Source organism: Sebastes fasciatus, chromosome 1 (genome assembly GCF_043250625.1).
Source record: "Sebastes fasciatus isolate fSebFas1 chromosome 1, fSebFas1.pri, whole genome shotgun sequence".
Lineage (NCBI taxonomy): Eukaryota > Metazoa > Chordata > Actinopteri > Perciformes > Sebastidae > Sebastes > Sebastes fasciatus.
The window spans coordinates 6766821-6786752 of NC_133795.1; the positions used below are offsets into that span (position 1 = coordinate 6766821).

A 19932-nucleotide genomic window follows, 5' to 3' on the forward strand; every position below is an offset into this window, starting at 1 on the left:
TATGAATAAATGAATGAATGAATTAATGAAAGACTTTATTTCGAACATAAAATAAATAAAAACAGATACAAAATAATTAACAAACAAAACAAGAGTAATAGTGTCCGAAAAGGAGTAGGTAGAAGTAAAACTTATATTTCCCTATACCCCTTTCTCACTTCTCCTCTAATAACTCATATATCATAGAATGGTAATATAAGTAGTTTGCAGACAAAAGTCAACACATTTTTTTAAAGAAGTGTTCATATTCAGCCATGCCAAGGTCACACAAAAAGCGTGCGTTAAAATCATATTCCTTTTACAGTGCTCAAGGTGCACAAACTGTGGGTAACCATAGCAACAGTAACTACTTCGTGTGAATTTAAACTGACTAAAAACTACCCAAAAAAAAAATTTGAATACAGCCTCAACTCCATCTACACCTGAATAGCCCTGAAGATCTGTCAAGTGGATCTGGTGACACCTGTAGTGACCTTTCCCTGTAATAGGCTACATAACCTTGAGATTCAGCCGAAATATGCAGCATCTAGTTTTCCCGAAAATTCAACCATATAAGTAAATCTGTAAACCTACAACCCTAAACAAACCAGCATGTTTTCTTTTTAATAATTTAGAAGATAATCAAGAGAGATATGTCCTGCACACTTTAATCAGTATTCAACAGGGATCCTGCATTAGAGGAGATGGTGCCAACAAAACCAGAAGAATCCAACACACACCCACTCCAACAAACTGTCCAACACGATGCAAAGACTATAATGATACAAGTAAAACATATTGTATTGAGCCATGACTGCCTGTATCCTATCCATCACCATATTACCAGAATATGTGCACAAAATGTATGGCTGTCACAAAAAAAAAGGAATTTTTGTCATATTTGAGGCCACGTGACTTCTACACTAGATCATGCACAACTTACACGTCTCACTGCTGCAAACCGGAACTACTGGGCTGGGTCTTTGTTTTACCTTTGAGTGACTCATCTTCCTGATAGATAATCTTTGTTCATCCTGACTGTACACAGCTACAGGCAACGTCTGAACTGAACCCAGTCAGGACAAAGTGGGAGGGAAGATCAAATCCATGTTTCCTAAACAATGGAGGCCTATGCGTCCACACTTTACTACAGACTAATGAGGATGTACTATTTATGTTGCTGTGGGCCTCTAGCTGTTACACATACACCTAGCCAGGTGCACACATGTTTTAATATCCAGTAATATAACATATTTCTAAGTAGATATATAATGTGTTCATAAAGATTTCAGAGTGATCTTATCATAATTAATACTGTTTCTGTACAATATTACACTTCTCTTGTTGATATATTTTCTTAATATCTTTATAAAATATATAGTTCTTCTCTTTTTTCTTTTTTTTTCTTACACCCTCATTCTTATCTGTTTTAGACCTCTGCGCTTTACTCGGTGCGCTTTTACGCACAGAAGGCCAACAAGGTCATGAAAGGTCACAGCCGTATAGCCCCTATTTTTGCCCAACAAGACACAACTAACAGTGGTAATCTGATGAAAGGGGAAAATGTCATCAATATGTTTAACTATAAGAAAAAACTGGACATGAACAACTAGGCTACATTTACTGTGCATCTGCGTAACCACTTTTACCATGTTTCTTTTACACTTTTAAAGAAACATGGTATGTCCACAAAATCAACTTCTACCGGTCCACAATAGAAAGCATCTTAACTGGATGCATACTGGTATGATCTGGCAACATTACATCATATAACCACAAACTCCTGAGGAGGAAAGTGAAAACGGCATCTAAAATTATTGGATCACCGTTACCACAGTTACAGGACTTTTACACCACTCGCTGCAGGAAGAAAGCACTTTGTATCATGCATCATGTCATCCAGCATATACTCTTTTCTCTTATCTCCCTTCAGGGAAGCGCCTACAGAGCATTAGAGCTCGGACCTCTCGCCTCAGAGACAGTTTTTACCCTCAGGCGGTCAGACTACTGAACAGTAGCACTAAATGAATGCAGAGCTCCGGATTGTTTTATGGATGTTTTAGGTTGTTTTATAATTTTATTCTCAGATATTGTCTTATTTATTGTAGTATTTATCAACTATACTATTTATAGATTTTAAGGGCTGAGAGAGAGCCAAGGTAAAACGCATTTCATTGCATTTCACTGTACACTGTACTTTTAAATGCATATGACAAATAAACTTGAAACTTGAAACTTACGCGTGTGTGTAAAAGTCTATTTTAAGCCGTTGGGCTAATAGGCCTGAGCTTTAAATGGCTATTCCCAAAACGATTAATATTCACAGTAGCCCATCAAGACATTTTTTTCTTTTGTCTAAAAACGGCAGGCATCTATTGAAAAAAAAAACATGTGACCTAATTAAGATTTAAGAGGACCTTTTTGGGCGATGAAGCTCAGTGAAATGGAGGATCCCTGAACTCCTGTCATATTGTATTACGTGTTGGGGGCAGGTTGGGGGAACCGCTATAAGACCTCTTGAGTCCTTAAACAAACAAACTCTAAAAACTCTGGACAAAAAACAACTGCATTTTCATCACTGTATAATACTGGAGAAATATAATTTACTGAGCTTTAAGAATTTTAGTTAGAATTTAATTATTTTCAAATTTGTGCCTCGTTTATAAAATTCTAAATGGTTTGGCTCCTCCTCCTCCACTGCGGGATTTTGTGCATTCTCGCTCAGTAGATTCTATTAGATCCTTAAGAAGATCTTCTATGCAAGATTGTACTGTACCATTTCGCCGCACTGCATTTGGGCAATCAGCTTTTTCTGTTAAGGCCACAAATCAGTGGAACACCAACCAGTGGAACATCAACCAGTGGAACACCAGTGGAACACCAGTGAACACCAGTGGAACACCAACCAGTGGAACACCAACCAGTGGAACACCAGTGGAACACCAGTGAACACCAGTGGAACACCAACCAGTGGAACACCAACCAGTGGAACACCAGTGGAACACCAGTGAACACCAGTGGAACACCAACCAGTGGAACACCAACCAGTGGAACACCAGTGAAACACCAGTGAACACCAGTGGAACACCAACCAGTGGAACACCAACCAGTGGAACACCAACCAGTGGAACACCAACCAGTGGAACACCAGTGAACACCAGTGGAACACCAACCAGTGGAACAGCCTGCCTGATGATGTGAGGAGCTGCAGCTCTATCAGCATTTTCAAAACCAAGTTAAAACGTCTGTTGAAAGCTGCTCAGCTCTGTACTCACTGATCTTTATTCCATGATCTTCATGACTCGCTTTTACTTGACAAGCATACTTTGTGATGTGCTATTGTGTGTAGCTGTGTATTTTATATGTTCTTTCTTGTATGACTGTAGTATGTTTCTTTGTTTTGACCTGCCAAGGGACTACAGATGTTAATTAGCTTAAAGGGACTGTTTGTAACTTTTTACACGTATAAATCTAGCGGGTCGGGATCCCATGCGTGCTCGCTTGTGCGCGCTCGATTATTCGCGATCGCATGTGGCTGGAGTCTCTGCTCCTCTGCCTGCTTGTCTTCACTCACACCGCGCGCGTTCTCGCTGTCTCGCTCCACCTCACGTTCACGCGCGCTCACTACACACTGCAGAAGAGTTAGTTTAGCTCTGAGAATATCTAGTGAATGTACAGTGGACGTTTGTGCAGAAATAAATGCTGCAGCTCCTCCAGACCAACAGAGGTTTCCCGTGTCTTGTGAAGTGACGGGGCTCCGCAGCAAGAAACGTTATCGTCTCCCTGCGGGCGCAGTCGGGAGACAATAACGTTTCTCTCCGGGGCTGAGGCAGGAAAAGCCAACACTAGGATCAGCATTGATTCATGGAGAGACTTCGTCTGGTCAGCTAACATTACTGCCAAACAGGTGAAATATAGAGTGATATTGTGGTTTTAGCTGACGTGTGTCACATCACTGTTTTGAGCGATGCTCATTCATGTCTATTTAGAGCGAGCACAAGCGCAAGCCCTACGCTGACTTTCGTTGACTTAACAGCCACAGGTGTCGCTGTTAACAAGCATTTCTGAAAGTTACAAATAGTCCCTTTAATATTCATGGTAGCCCATCAAGAGAATTTTTTTTTGTCTAAAAACGGGCATGCATCTATTGAAAAAAAAAACATGTGACCTAATTAAGATTTAAGAGGACCTTTTCGGGTGGATCACTAACTCCTGTCATATCCCAAATTTACACAATACAATCCATCTGCTCAGCCTGCTCTGCTCCGCCATTGTAGCTATGTATAACCCAATCTGTTACCCCTATAACGACATACCCAAATGTGCACTGGGCTCAGTATACACACACACACACACACACAGACATACACACAGACATACACACACATACACACCCACACACACACACACACACACATACACACACATACACACCCACCATCTCATCCCCGCCCCTCTCCAAACATTTTAGATGAAAGGGCTTTTGGATTTTGGATGACGCTCTGAATCACGTGTTCATAGGAAATACACTCGCTATAATTTTTTTTGGAGCTGCCTCGTCCTGCACCGCCGACCATAGTTGTTGTTGCCGTCTCCATACAGTGTGTCTGAGGGTTTGTTAAGGTAATGTAATGTAATGTACCTCTCCGTGGTCACTGACGGGTTCACGCCAGTTCACCGGGTTCACTTGAGGAGAGCTCTCCCACCACTCCTCCTCTTCTTCTCCTCAAAACGCAACGATCGGAGCTAATCCAATATTATTCATTGATATATTAATGTCGGATTCCATTTTTTCCCACCGACTGTTGAGGTAAGGACTCATCTACTCTTCCGAAAAAAACCGCCTTATAATAAAAACCTCCTTTTCTTTTTATTGGAGAGGGTGCGATCCACAAAGTTGTTTACTGGAATTAAACCCCTCGAATATTGAATTTAGGATCTGGTGCTGTAGTCAAGGCAGTTTTATATGAAGTCGCCAATGTATAAAATGGCGACAGTAGGTTGGAGGAAGGGGGGTGGAGGATTTTTGGGAATATTCATTAAGGTTATAGAGAGTGGCAGATCGCCTCGGAGGTAGTGTGTTAGTGTTGTTGCTCCGCAGTCTTGTGAATGTCAATGGAATGGAACGTGTTAACTTGTTACTTTGTTGCAGTTCCAACAAAAACTGTCTCAATCTGCGTTCCATTCGCGCGCTATAGGCTATATGTGGCGTATCTGCTTATTTTATTGCACAACGCGCTGTATCTGTATTTCCTCCACTGTGCTGAGTGTTTTTAGTTGTAAAAGACTTGTGAACACAGAGCTATAGCTGGCTTATTTATGGACTGAAGTCTATAGATGTCCAAAACTGCACGCCAAGTATCAATTTGTTTTTCTATTGATCGCTCACTTCTCTCTTTACACATTTCTTCCTCTTGCCTGTGAGCAGAAAGGTAGGCCTTACTGTATCTCTATGCACAGGACTCTTTTTCTTTCATTTCCTCCTCTTCCTCCTGCCAACATGTGCTGCTGCTGCTGCCCTACTCACACACACACACTCACACACTCTCACACACACACACACACACTCACACACACACTGAAACATATACAGTACAGTAAGAAAGAAACTGCTCATTTCTGGAGATATTTTGTGGATTATCACTGAGGCGTCGTATTAAAAATAAAATATCAGTTCCTTCACATTTTTCTATCTGTCTATAAATGTTGCCCCAGCTTTAGAGTGCCATGTGTCTCCCTCTGCCTTGAGGGGAGGGACCTCTGCTGACTAATGTTGCCTCTGTCGATCATGTGTGAGTCCAGTGTCCATAACACCAGAGACAACCACATATTATTCGAGCAACCAGCTAGACAAGGCATGAATCATTGGCAATTTTTGGAATGTGTTTTAATTATTTAGCCATGAAAGCTTGTTACATCTAATGTAGGTCATGGAAATGACTGCGCAACACTTCTGCCACTGAGGTTTCTCCCTGAGAGAGTAGGTGTTTGGGCTGCGTGAGGGTGACTCCGAGTCCGGTGGACAATTTCTGCACTCCGATGGTTAATTTTCAGGCGTGTGTGATGACCGGCTAAACAAAGGTAAATGAGCTCTCGCTGTGCGGATCGGGCAGATCGGGTTCAGCTTGGCCCGGTGAGTTCAGTGTGTGTGGAGGATTTCACTCCAGCAGGACGCTCACACCGGGGGAATGTCAATTCCCTTTGTGGATCCCTGGGAACGGTCTTCCATCTCCCTTCTCGGAACTGCTCTAATGAGGCCAGGCATATTGCCTTTCATCCCTCACTCCCTGCAATTAGGCACAGCTCACAGTTTTGGTTATGGCCACAGCGGAGTGTTTGTATACACAGACACAATGTAGTGGGCCAAGACTGCCCACTCCCCTCATCAAAACAGCGGCTCTGCACATGCCACCCCGCGTATACCTGGAATACTGTACTTTTCAGGATTTGGTGTTCTGATTTCTAACAACACTGTAGATGTTTTCGTGCGCCTCCCACAGCTCAAAATGAATCCCCTGCCAGAGAATACAGAGGAAGGTCATATGGTCATGATTTGCAGATTTACTTGACCTGGAGTGTATAACATTCCTTGAGTTCAGAGACGAAAATCAATCTAATCTAATGCCAACCAGATCCATTTTCCAGCCGTTTTTTTTATACAAACAAGCATTCATGATAGCGGCGTACCTCATGATCCTCACAGCAAATTCTCGGAACCACAATGCCTATTCTCCTATTTTCTCCCCTCCAGAAAGGACGGCGCTCTATACAGGTTCATATTTATTTGGGTCTTTCATCCTTTTTGGTATTGCTTTTGTCATTGGACCAATGCCGTATCGAAGCCCAGACCACTCAAAAGCCTCACTAAACCAGCATGTTTGCTCAGTTCCAACCAAAAGAAACGCTCGAGCACCGAGAGAGGGAGGGGAAAAAACCTCGGGGCTAGTGGGGAAAGAGCCCCTGCCACTTTCTCTGTCCCATGCAAGAAAGGTTTGGTCAGCAGGAGCTGGTATTTGCCAGGCTTTGGCAGTTATAGGAGGCTGTGATGTCAGCCATTTTAGGATGGACAGTACAATGTGCGGTGAGCCGCCATCTTTCTTCCTTTTCTTCTTAAGTTGCCAAATGAATGCCTGTAGTCTTGGCTACAGAACTGAAGAAGTTATTCATTTAAAAGGATGCATGACTCAGATTTTTTTCTCTGCGCACCATGGTTTATTTGTCTGTCATTCATCTGGGCCGCATATAGAAGGGTTTCAGAAAACAATGTAAGATTACATTCCCCCTAATGCAAAACAGGACCATGCAAGAGAGATGCTCAGACAGGCAGAGTGCGGTATGTACTGTAGCGCCTCAGCCTCCAGGCCTCTGCGCTCTGATTTAGCAAGACAATAACACCGTCAGGAGGTCATTTTTAGGGGGGGGTACGGCTGCAATATTTCTTTCAAGCGCCGTCATAAACGTAAGAACGGCGGAGCTGGGACTTTTGTGTCCCTACGACCTGAATGAGAAAGAAAAAAACTCAAGCTGTTGTCGCGGACCTCACCTAAAGTTATCTGAAAGAGACTTGACCCATGAATGGACTTCTCAAAGATGGCTGGCAGAGCATGTGGATTAAGTTTGTCCTGCACCGGATGCAGTCCAGGGAATTTAGTGTGTGTGTGTGTGTGTGTGTGTGTGTGTGTGTGTCTTGAGGTTGGTGGGTGTGGGCGAGTGACTCCGCTGTGTGTGTGTGGCGTGGTGGGCAAGGGGAAGAGAGGGGTTGCCATGGCGATGTTAACACATGAGTGGCACCACCGACCGGTCTCCCAGTGGACGAGGCTGCAGTCATGGAGGTAAGGGGGGGGAGAGTGTGTGTGTGTGTGTGTGTGTGTGTGTGTGAGGAGGAGAAGGAGAAGGAGGAGGACGAGATGTCTGACAACACCTGCATCTCAGACATTCAGACACTAATAAGCACACCCATGTAGAAAAAAAGAAAAAAAAGAAAGAGCCCGCAGTGGAGACGCCACACTGAAGCCGCGGCGTGTCTTCAGCTGGACAGGCGTGGTGAAGACGGACGGCGTGGACTCGTGGGCTGTATTAGCACCGTGCTAAGGACCCTGATGAGTCTCAATTGTTTTTCAGCACACGTAACACTAGAGCCTGACACTTATTCATGCTGGCAAGCGTACAGTGCCATTCACGCACAAAGATGTCCCCAAACTGAAACCTGTCCACCCTTAACTGTCAATAAAAAAAGCCCACGTTAGTCCACCGTGGCGGCGTGATAGACACAGGGGACACCCAGGAAACGGAACAATCACGATTCGACAGTCGGCCGTCTAAAGGCTCCCAGCGCTGGATCACGTTTCCCTTATAAATGAGGCGCCATTGTTCCCAATCTCTTCCCTGAGCAAGACAGTAATTGCTCTCTGTCTCTGGCTTATATTTGGGTGTCCAGCTGATCCACTCACATGACGTTAATCTATTTAATGGACATTTGGTAGAAAATGTTCCCGCTAAACTGATTTTTTCGATCATTCAGATGTATCTGTCAGGAGTTCCCCCCCGCTCTGCCCCAAACCCCCGGCGGACAGCAAGTCATTTTTTGGCAGATTTTTTGAAGCAGACTCTCAAGACAGCCGCGGATCACTGTCAAAGCAAATTACATGCAAAACAAATATTGTCACAAGTGAGAGAATTTATGCCCGTTTTTTTTTGTTTTTTTTTAGGTCTTCTGCGACTGTCGCATCAAGAGACTCCTTGCCAGTTATTCGTTTTCAAAGAGAAAGATTTTTCAGAGCGGTGCAGGTGCTAAATGTTGCGGAGGTGAGGAGGGAGTGTGTGAGGAGTGTGTGAGGAGATGTGTGCCTACGAGGTGTCAGCGGGGAGGAATATTGAAACAGTAGAGCCTGTCATCATCATCAGTCATCCTCTCACTTCACTCCCAAACGTCTGAGTTTTGTCTTCCTTTGTCCTTCTTCCTCCTCCAGCCTTCACATTCTCATTCATGTGACAGGTGGCACAACAAAAACACCAATCCGTGTTTGTTAATGTCAACTGTAGGTGACCCAACAATCTGGGAGTGTCTGAATCAGTGGACTGTTTTGAATTAAATTTTAATGTTTAGCAACCACTTTGCAGCCTCGCCTCCCTTTTCCTGCTGGTAGCAGCTCGCTGTAGATTGGGCATGTTTTTCAGGTTGTAATATTGTAATTACTGCAGCAGTTTATGAGGTGATGAAAGGGAATACATGCTGCTTTCTTTCAATTGGTTTGCTGAAATGGGAGCAGCACACTCAGCTGCTTGCCATGTAAAAGTATAAAGAATATAATTAAATATTAATGAGATGTAAATATAATATTGTTATGGAAATGACAGTGTAGGCGCACATAAGGGAGGCCCTCCTGTAAATCTTAAAGCTGCTATTAAATGAGGCGGAGCGTATAAATCCCATCAGAATTTAAACCTAGCCTAATCCCATTTGTTTTGAAACGCTTGTTTTTGAAACGTTGAATGGTTCAGACGTGGTTGCGGTTCGCCGAACGAGGCCCCCTCTGCTTACGCTGAGCGTGGGTGTCCAGAAAGCACGTCTGAGAGAGAGCTCTGCCACTTTCCCTCGCTTCAGATACGACTCCCCTGGTCCGCTGACATGAAAAGAGTTTCCTCCCCCTGTGCCACAGATCCAGTGCCAGTGCGAGGACATACGACACACCGGGGACAGTGATCGTCTGAGCGTTGTCTACCTCGTCGCTGAAACACAAGGCCTGGCTTTTCAGAGGGAAACCATTCAATGGCTCCCTGTCTGGGAAGCCCTTGTCTTGTGTCTGATCGCACGTCTCGCTCGCCAGATAAAGCAGCCCATTCTTTTGATAGGTGACCTGATTCTTTATGTAACCTTTCCAAACTTTTTGGCTTGTCTTGGGTGTTCTCATGCAGGAAGTGGGGTGTTTTCCGGGGAGGGGAGAGTCTGTACAAGGCCACGGCGTCTGTCTCGTCACAAACCGGCGTCCGCTCTGGGGGGGGGGGCTGTTACACCAAGCCCTCCGCCGTTATCAAGTTGTCCATCACTTTATTTTTGCTGAAACATCCTGACATACGGTGTGCTAATAAAATAAATCACTCCAGCACAGCTAAACTGAGCCAACGCTCCTCTATAGCATATAGTGACATCACTCACACAGATGTTTCAGATGTGCATGACTACATCCCTCCGCCGCGTGAAGGCAGACTTCTAAATCCCTCATTCAGTGGAACAACCTCGAATGAACGCTGTGTCCTCAACAGGGGTTAATCGAGTGTGCCGTCAGAGGATATCATGACCTCTCTGGCGGCAAAACATACAGCACATGCTCGCGTCTGGATGCAGTGAACTGGGATTACTGCATAAGATGCTGGTGACCTAGTTTTTTTGTTGTTTGTTTGTTTTGTTTTAGTTTTTTTTTCTTCCTGTCAGAAAAGCAGCAGCCGTCAGTAGAAATGAAAAAGAGGTAGAGACAAGGATACTGTCTGGGATCAGTGTGTAATGTCGGCCAGTCATTTGAGGGTTTTAATTCGGGAACAGGTTCATCTTTTATTTACCATCCAGCCGGCCGTGGTGAACATGCACGTGGATGCAGTAAAACGAAAGTCTGTGAAAGTGCTCAGACGCAGCGTGACAAAAGGAGACGTGTTGAAAGTATGAGAAATTGTTTTCTTTGTGACCAACGAAATGCAGCACAAGAGGGTTGAGGTATACTGGATTTCAACAGAAACCAGGTTTCGGGTGGTTGAATTTGTGCAGGTGATGTTTTTTCCCAGAATGATAAGCTTGCAGGAGAAGGTAAAGACGAAGTGATATGGATGAATGAAGATAGGATGAAACTAATTTTCAGCTGCATGCTTCTCCATTCTCAGAAAAGGAAGATGAGTGATATACAGCGGCTGTGTGTGTGTCAAAGGTTCACGCAGAGGGCAGAGAGTGCAGAGCTCCACTTTGATATTTTTTTCCTCTTCTTCGTTTTTACAAGTTTTGTGCTTTCCAGTGTTAAAACGACTATAAAAACCAGCTGTATCGCTAATGAAACACTGGCTGCAGCGTATCCATTGTCTTGTCCTAAAAACTCTGTTAAATATTTGTGGCTTTGTGAGAGAACAGAGGCGTGTTTTTCACTTCATAATGCGGAGAAGAAAGAGGAGAAACACTGCAGAGACAATCCGTATCCATCCTCATGACTGGAGTGTTATAGGAAGGGAAAGCCTGTGGATGTGGTTTGCTAATGGATTTGCGCACCCAGTGATCTGTGTATTGTGTTTGTATGCATGCGTGCGACGCCATGCTGTTTGTTGAACAAGTGTAGGATGAAACGGTTTGAGCTGGAGGCTCGTAAAAAGGCTTCAGATGTGTTCTTTCGCAGACATTATGAGAATGTTCCAGCTCCTTCGCTGTACTGTTGTTGGCCGACTCCTGGGACGCACACACACACACAGTCACCTGATTTGACACTACATTATGCCCGGAAGGTGCACTGTAACGTCCAATGTAAAACACATGGCTCCCATCCAAGCGTGGCAATAAAATGCTCTCTCTCTCTCTAGCAAAGTCATTTAATCTTCAATATGTCTGCTTTACAATATCAAACCAAAGACGAACAAGACAGCACGACCCAGAGCATGTGACTAATATTGAACGTATAAGTAGGGATGCGTCGGTATCGGACGATTTTCGCCTCGTTGATGGCAATCGGCTTATCGGCAAATAAGATGACATTCACAGATGGCAGCGGCCGATGTTTATGTGTTGCATTCATTTTATATGGGCTTAATGTTGTGTTGTTAGCTGCTGATTTAATTACATTTATGTTTCACAAAATGTTTTTATTGGACTAAGTAATAGGGGTGTAAAAAAATATTGAAAAAATGATATGTTTCGTGATACTGTATCGATTCTCAAAAACACAATCGATTTTTAATTAATAGTTTACACGCAAAGATTAACTCAGTCAATTCTGTATTTAATTTGCAAAGAGATGCGTCCTCTCTGTGTATGTGTCCTCTCAAAGTAGTGCTGTGATGTTGGATGTTACAGGGAGTGTGATAAATGCAAATGCAGATCCCACTGTTCTGATAAAAAAAGTTAACTTAATACTCAGATTATATGCATATGGTTGTTCTTTATACTGTGACAGTTTCCTAAAATTAGATTTAAAAAATCGCAATATATTGTCTCGTAGCTCCTGTATCATGATACGTATCATATCGCCAGTTTCTTGCCAATACACAGCCTTACTAGGTAATACATTCCTCTCATTGAGTAAGTAGTTGTATACAGGCTTAGGGGCGTTTGAAGCAGTTCATTTTCATGTGAAAAAAAGTTTATTTTAAAGCTTGTTTCGTAAATGTGTGTGATTTAATTTATGCTAATTCAAGATGTGAATGAAGGGCTGAAAGACTTTAAGACACTTCAGTTATTTTTTATAATGAAGATGACTTTGTTTCTCTGGCACCAAAGGGGGAATAAATAACAAAATAAACAACAAAACGGCCAAATGTTTAGTTTAAACATCGGTATGAGCCCATCATTTTGCAATCGGTGCGTCCCTACATATTAGATTTAAAATATGCCCCATTCCCCTTATAAAAATATTATTGAAAATAATAATACCTGCGTTTTACAAGACAAGTTGAGCAAATGTTACACATTGCACACATACCTGTGTGCATATTTTTGCATATTTGTGGTTTTCTGCAGACAATGTGGAACAGCTGGTTAAGGTTAGGTATCAATTTGGAGCGGTGAAGTGCATCCCACTCAATAGGTGCAAAAGCCCCAAACTGCTCTGTGGATGATATTTATTTTACTGATATTAACTGTTTCCTGCAGGGAGGCAGGCAGGTGGCATCTGGCAACAAATATCCTGATTTCAAACATGGCACATCACATTTATATGATATTAACTTTAGCTTTAGTCTGGGTGCCAACCGGCATTTTTTATTACATGTTTTGTTAATATCACGAAGCTTTACTAAATATAATCCTGTGGGCGACTGCCACCGCTAGTTAGAAGAGCCAAAACATATGGCAACAGTGAATTAGACTGTCATTTCTGATTTTCATGCTCCTTTTTTCTGAATTCATAAAAAGCGACAGCTAGACAGAAGTCTGTAAATCCAAATAAATAACCAGAACACTGACAAGTTGCATTGACTGAAGGAGTGTGGTGCCCTTAAGTATTTTTTTTTTAATCATGTTTCTTTGTAGATTTCCTTGATATATTTCATGTTAAATATGTTTCAATATTTAGAAAATAATGTTGTTCATGAACTCTGATGTCATTTAAAAAACATAATGTGCCTCGTGAACGAGATCCACTTTACCTCCTCTGGTACGGTAATTTAATGTAACCTTCGTTTCTGAGTATGAGCGTAATGTAAAAGGATTTTTTTTTTCAAAAGAAAAGCCCTAGCCTCTTTTACTTTAGTGCTGTAATTGCTGATAAATACCACCTACACTTATCACATTGTATTTCCACCTACATTTAGTACCCTGTGTGGGGCTTGTAGCTTCCTCTGCATCCTGCTTATTATAGTATGTCATAGTATGAATATTTCATGTTTTTAATTCTCTCAAAGCTATAAATCTAGTATCCATAAACGACAGATTTTGACGATGTTCTGGTGCCATTTATTTTGCTGCATTTACTAAATTAAAGATGGGCTGAAAGAGTCACGTTTCTCTTTTTTTGTCCTCTCTCCTCGCAGGTTCCCTGGGAGCTGTTAAACTCGTCCATGTGACAGGAGTCCTGAAGTGGCAGAGGGCATGAAGCAACACTGTGATATCATAGTGGCTGGTCCATGACACTAAACTCCATTCAACCCTCTCCACTCTCCACCCGCCCTCTGTTCTCATCACACCGGACAAGCAATCACTCACTCTCCCATCTACACGAAGCTGCACAATGGCCAGCAAGAGGAAATCCACTGTACCCTGCATGATACCATCCAAATCCAAACATGTGCGTGAGGAAATCATACTGGGCTCGCTACCAGAACTCCTACCAACAATCCCAGAAGACAGCATACTCAGCATCTCTGGAGAAGAGTCTGGCCATTTCTCTCACAGCTCCTCCAAATCCGAAAGTGGCAGCGAGATGCAGAAAGGAGGCGCGTACAGCTGTCCAAAGTGCCGTTTCGAGTCCAGAGATCTAAACTACTTTTTGGATCACATGCACAACTGCCACTTAGACTTCAGGGCCCAGCCCACTTTCTACTGCCTGAACTGTGGGGTGTCAGTTGTCCGCTTTGAGGCTCTGGCTCTGCATAATGCTACCGCCCACCCTAAGATAATGGAGGGCTTGGTCACTGCCTCCCTAACTGTCAACACGAGGGATGGAGTAACAACAGTGGAGCAAAGCCTCTTCACAGACAACGGAGAAGCCTACAAAGAATCTGGGATCTCCGTCACCAAAACCCCGATTGCAAAGATGATGAAAGCCAAGGGGGAGCACAAAAAGATTGTGGTGTCTCACACCGTGGAGGTACGCAAGATAGACACTGGAAAGGATGTAGACCCCAGCATGCTGACAAATGTGCCTGAACTCCAAAACGGGGCTCGAAGCCTTTCTGGCGCCCCAGCTATGCCGAGGACCACTGTCGCTCACGTGATTAAGTCGACAGTGCCCAACCAAGTCTTTCACCAGCACACTCCCTCCCTTTACTCCCCTCCTTCCAATAAATACCTTCCAAAGGTGATGATCCCTCTCAGCAGCATCCCCACCTACGATGCCGCCATGGACACCAGCAGCTTTCTCAAGACATCCTTTGGCAAGTTCCCCTACCCGACCAAAGCCGAACTCTGCTACCTAACGGTAGTCTCGGAGTTCCCCGAAGAGCAAATCAAACTGTGGTTCACCGCCCAAAGGCTCAAGCAGGGCATAAGCTGGTCTCCCGAAGAGATTGAAGAGGCCAGGAGGAAGATGTTCAACACCGTGTTCCAGGGTGGAGCACCTCAAAAGCAACCTGCTACGCAACGGCACGTTAATCAAATTGTATCCCACCACACTGTCCACGCAGGCTCAAAAGGACCAAACTTTCAGATGGCCAAAGTTCCCTACGGCAATATGAGAATCAGGCCCGTCGGAGTCATGGCCACGCAGGCGAGCATGTCAACCAACCCCAACGTCACCAGGGTCTCGTATTCTACTCCAATCGTCCCCCCAAAGATTCCTCCCGTAGTCAGAACAACAACACAGGTACTGACCAAGAACACTCAACCCACTGTGGAGCCGGACAAGAGCAACGGCCTCGGCCTGGACATGGCTGGAAGCAGCGGTTGTGTCAGTAGCACCAGCAGCAGTCGAAGCAGCAGTAGCAGCAGTAGTTGCAGTAGCAGCAGCAGCATCAGCAGCTATTCCAGCAGTAGTAACGGCGGTGAGACTGTCACCCGGAAAACGGTGCATAACAGCAGCCCAACCAACAGCATCAACAGCATCGCCAACATTAGCAATAATGATGAGCACTGTGTTGCTGACACCAACGGGAAATCAAATGTCCAAAGCAACAGTTTACCGATCGGATTGGAAGGTTCAAACAGTACCAAGAGTCAAGTGATCATCGACAACACCAGCAAATCCAACATCACCTGTAACAATCACAACAGCGGCGCCATCAGTCCACAAGGGCAGGCCCACGCCGCGAAGCCCGACGACGAACGCAACAACTACATCCACAAGACCAACAACAGCAGTATTAGCAATGAATACCCCAGTACTACTTGTAATGACAGTCTCCCCAACCTGAACCATGCCAGCAAATCCCCAACTGAAAGCACCAGCACTACTGTCATTACAAAAAGCGGCTCATCTATTTTAGATGAGGGTAAATGTAACAAGGACTTTCCCATAAAAGGCATGTCAATCTTACAGCAACTCATCAAGGAGGAGGACCCGTTCGCTGGGGACAGAAGCTGCCCAGAGCAGAAAATTGACCCCATTAAGATCAACTTCAAGAGGCTGAAGATGAATGAACCAGATACTACATCTGAGATTGTACATCAAGATCATAGGTCTGAGATGGCGGAGGTGTTGGCTTCTCAACCGTCTTTCTCACCCCCCTGGGCCAACAAGACCCCCCAGCAGCTGCACATCCTCCGACAGATTTTCTCCAACACCCGCTGGCCCAGCAGTCAGCAGTACGAGGACTTGGGCGTCCAGACGGGCCTTCCCAAGTCAGAGGTGGTGCGCTGGTTCAGCGACAGCCGGTACAGCTGCAAGAACGGGCAGCTGAAGTGGCTGGAGACCTATCAACGACCGCCTGTGGTAACAGAGGAAGCGAGGAGCCATGGAGACGCCGAAGCCGAATCAACGAAGGACTCTCCGCCGGCCAAAAAGAAACTTGTTGAGCAAGACATGAACAAGCACCGTGAAGGAGAAGCAGGACTGAACTCAGGGCAGCGGGTCGTGTGGCAGGATTCATACTCACCGCTGCTGGGTCTGATGGGGTCCGAGGGGAGCGTCGAGCGAGGCCGAGCCGAGGAGTTGGCGCCGCCGGGAGTCCTGCAGGATCCCTGGTCAGAGAGAGGAGAGGACCACCAGCAGCCAGTGGCCAGTCAGTCACTCATCGAACAACAGACTGATGCCAATCAGGCCAGGTACCTCAGACATAATGCTCAAATTACAAGTAAGGTATAATGTACAGCGAGCCGGTCATTGTTGTGAAATAAACCCCTTCAGTGCCATGCAGGACCCCTCCGCGTCCAAGACCCATCGTCCTGTCGGGGTTTATTTCACAACAATGACCCGCTAGCTGTACATTATCCCGCTTATTACACGGCTACTTACTTAAGAATTCAATAAGTTGACACAAAAACGGTCCGCCAGAGTCCGACATCAGAACTGCGTCCATAGCAACGGTCTGCTATAAGGCCAGGTACTTCAGACTTAATGCTTGAATAACAAGTAAGCAATAATCTGCAGCGAGCCGGTCATTGTTGTGAAATAAACCCCAACAGGGCGAGGCAGAGTGGTCTTGCATCGCCCTGAAGGGCTTTGTTTCACAACAATGACCCGCTAGCGGCACATTATCCCGCTTATTACACAGCTACTTACTTAAGAAATCGATAATTTGACACAAAAACGGTCTGCCAGAGTCTGAGATCAGAACTGCGTCAACTATCAGAATTGAGTGTTCAACAAAGCCATGTAATAAAAGCTCCTGAAGTAAGACAGACTTCTAATTCGGAGTGCCTTGTGATAATTTACAAGCTCAGTGCTATTATCAATCAAGAAAGCAAAAACAACGAAAGTCAGGTGGAGGGATGAAAGCATGACAGCTTGTTGTTTGTAGTCGTGGTTGCGTGATGTACAGTAAAAAGGAGGCAGGAGAAGTGTGTACAGGTACTCATGATGAGTAGCTTTTTCAGGCAATCAAAAGGTCTGTGTTTAAGAAGCTATTTTTAGATAAGTAGGAGTCTGGGCCGTTGAATTATAGATTGAGAGCGCATGCTAATATATGTGAATAAATCATGACAATTGTCTTTGGTGAGATGGATTTCCAAGAGCCAAGTTAACCCCGTGCACAGGCGTCTTTTTACAACGCTCCCTCCTGAGAAGTACCTCACTTGTACAACAGTAACACATGACAACAGGAACTGTCCAATCATGATTTGTGTTTTACCTGTTTGTGTCGACAGGGATCGCCTGAGGATGGAGCTGCTGGAGGTGTGATGAAGCAGGCCCAGTCTCGCCAGAGGAACATGATGTTTAAAGGCTGGCGTGCTCCTCTGGTCGTGGTCTAAAGGAAAAAAAAGAAAAGAAAAAAAAAGAGTGTTCATAATGACAGCAGATGTGATTGTAGCTGGACCGTTGGACTCTGACTGTAACTGTGAATACCCACCACCCCTCCTCCTCCGCCTCCTCCTCTTCCATCTGCCATCACTTCCTGCCATCGTCAAAAAGAAAGAACTTCTCACCTTTGAGTCCTGTGATGTTTAAGCCTTTCATGCTTCTTTGTGGTTGTGTGGGGAGGGTGCACAATGAGGTCAGTACGAGGGATCAAAGAAAAGAAAGAGAAAAGACGCACACTGACTGGAAAACTGACTTGAATGAGCGAAGATAGGATAGGGCCGAGAGATATTGCTTTTGGGTCAGAGGGAGAAATATATATATATGATTGAAACTGCACTAAAGATGGTTTGTACTGACTGGACAAACAAAAAGACGTGTCAAGGAAATGTTATTGTTGGCTTTGTGATATTTTTTACTTTTTTAGCAACCAGTACTTCAGCACTGCCTTGAATTTTACTTTTTCCGTTATTTGTTTTTTTCGATTCTATTTACTCTTCTATAGTCACTGTAAGTCCAGATGCAATCAAACATGGTTTATTTAGATCTGTATAAATGTTGGTGATCACTTTGCAGTTCAGCTACACGCAAGAGACTATATACAATGCACTAATGAAGACAGCAATGCTAAAAAAAAATCACACTGCCCCACAGCAAAGGTATTGACAGCTCCGTGGAGATCAATACACTACACTGCCCTGCAAACTGAACAGAGAGAAGCCTGCCACGCTAACGTTGCCTTACTCAGCTCTGTCCATGTGTTTATATATGACCTGTCTGTCCATCACCTTGCTTTCCAGCTACTGTGCTGTCCTGAGAAAAAAAAAAAAGTAAGAAAAAAAAAACAAGCCAGTGCATCAATGGTCACTGTTCGTCTATATCTGTGAAAAAATCTTGTGCTGCTTTCTGTACACTTGGAGATGTTTAACTTTAAGCTGTAATTGTATCAAATATATTTACTGGCATAATGTTGTTTAAAGCAAAATTATCAATTTGATCCCTAGACACTGACAGAGTGAGATATTGTGCTAGCTAGAGAGCCAAATGAGGAGATAATTGCTCTCCTCTGAATTTTCTTGTGTTTATATAAAACATACAGTCACTACATGAATCCTATTAAGCTGCATCTTTGTCAAGCTGCTAATAGCTAAGAACGGTGCTATACCATCCAAAGTGAAATTGGAGGTTGATCTCCTACCAGCAGTGTATGCACTTGTGTCGAATGTTACAAATTTATTTTGGTTTGAGATAAATGGAATCTGGACTTACGGTGTTAATGATCACTTAAAAAAAAAAAAAAAAAACTTTTATGAAATAGTCTGATCATAAAGCACTGTTGTATCATCCTTTCTACACTTCTGAATCTTTACAGAATAAACTGAATACTCACCAAGCAGCAACGCCTCGTTATTTGCTCAGCACCTTGCACCGGGGAGAGAATATGAATTAAGCCATGGATACCAGTTAAAATTATTCAGTGTGATGAATGTGAAAGTAACATACAATGCTGCCGGGATGGGAGGAATGCATACAGCCTCACCTGCTGGTGGGCAGCGGATAATGCAGTTTTAGTCTGTTTTCCATAGAATAACCTTTTTATTTTATGTTTGGTTAAAGGAGGTTGCACTTCAATAATGGGATTCACGGTGACGGGAGCGCTAGACCCAAAGTCCAATAAGCATAAAAATGTAGCACATCTCAGATTTCAAGGGTGACAAAACACCAGCGTTTCACTTGTTTAATTGGCTCACATCACTACAGGCATCCGCTTACACGTTTCGGCATGGAGCCTTCAAAGCTTGTGCTACCCTATCACATTTTTAAATCTATTTATTTAGTCTGCAAGGTGTATTGGGAGGTATTTAGCCTCAGGTATGTATGCAGATGGTGACCAGAGCTGCTCTATTCAATGAAGAGTGTGGGCAAAGAAAGAGGCACAGGCCTGCCAGATGTTACCAGAGACATGAAATCCTTCTGGAAAAAGGCACAAGGAATTACAGGAATGTACAGTCACACCACGGTTCATTTTCTAACATAATATATGATTAAAAACCTTTTTTTTTAATTTAAAGGATTTAGATTAGTGGAGCAACGGTTCAACAAGCCCACGGTTTGGTTTGTTTTGCACATTAGGAAGAACCGCAACCAAAAAAACAAC

At 43.9% G+C, this 19932-nt stretch overlaps 1 protein-coding gene across 2 annotated transcripts; it reads left to right on the forward strand.

Annotated features, from left to right (window-relative positions):
* The first annotated feature begins 4431 nt into the window (after positions 1-4431).
* Positions 4432-19170, forward strand: zhx3a (zinc fingers and homeoboxes 3a). Of its 2 annotated transcripts, none has more exons than XM_074655767.1 (3): positions 4432-4789; positions 13696-16582; positions 17624-19170. In XM_074655767.1, exons 2-3 carry the CDS (start codon positions 13893-13895, stop codon positions 17655-17657), a joined length of 2724 nt encoding a protein of 907 aa, XP_074511868.1. In that variant the 5' UTR covers positions 4432-4789; positions 13696-13892; the 3' UTR covers positions 17658-19170. The 2 variants fall into 2 exon arrangements, with proteins under 2 accessions (XP_074511868.1, XP_074511937.1); XM_074655836.1 differs by having other exon boundaries at positions 4464-4602.
* Positions 19171-19932: the final 762 nt, after the last annotated feature.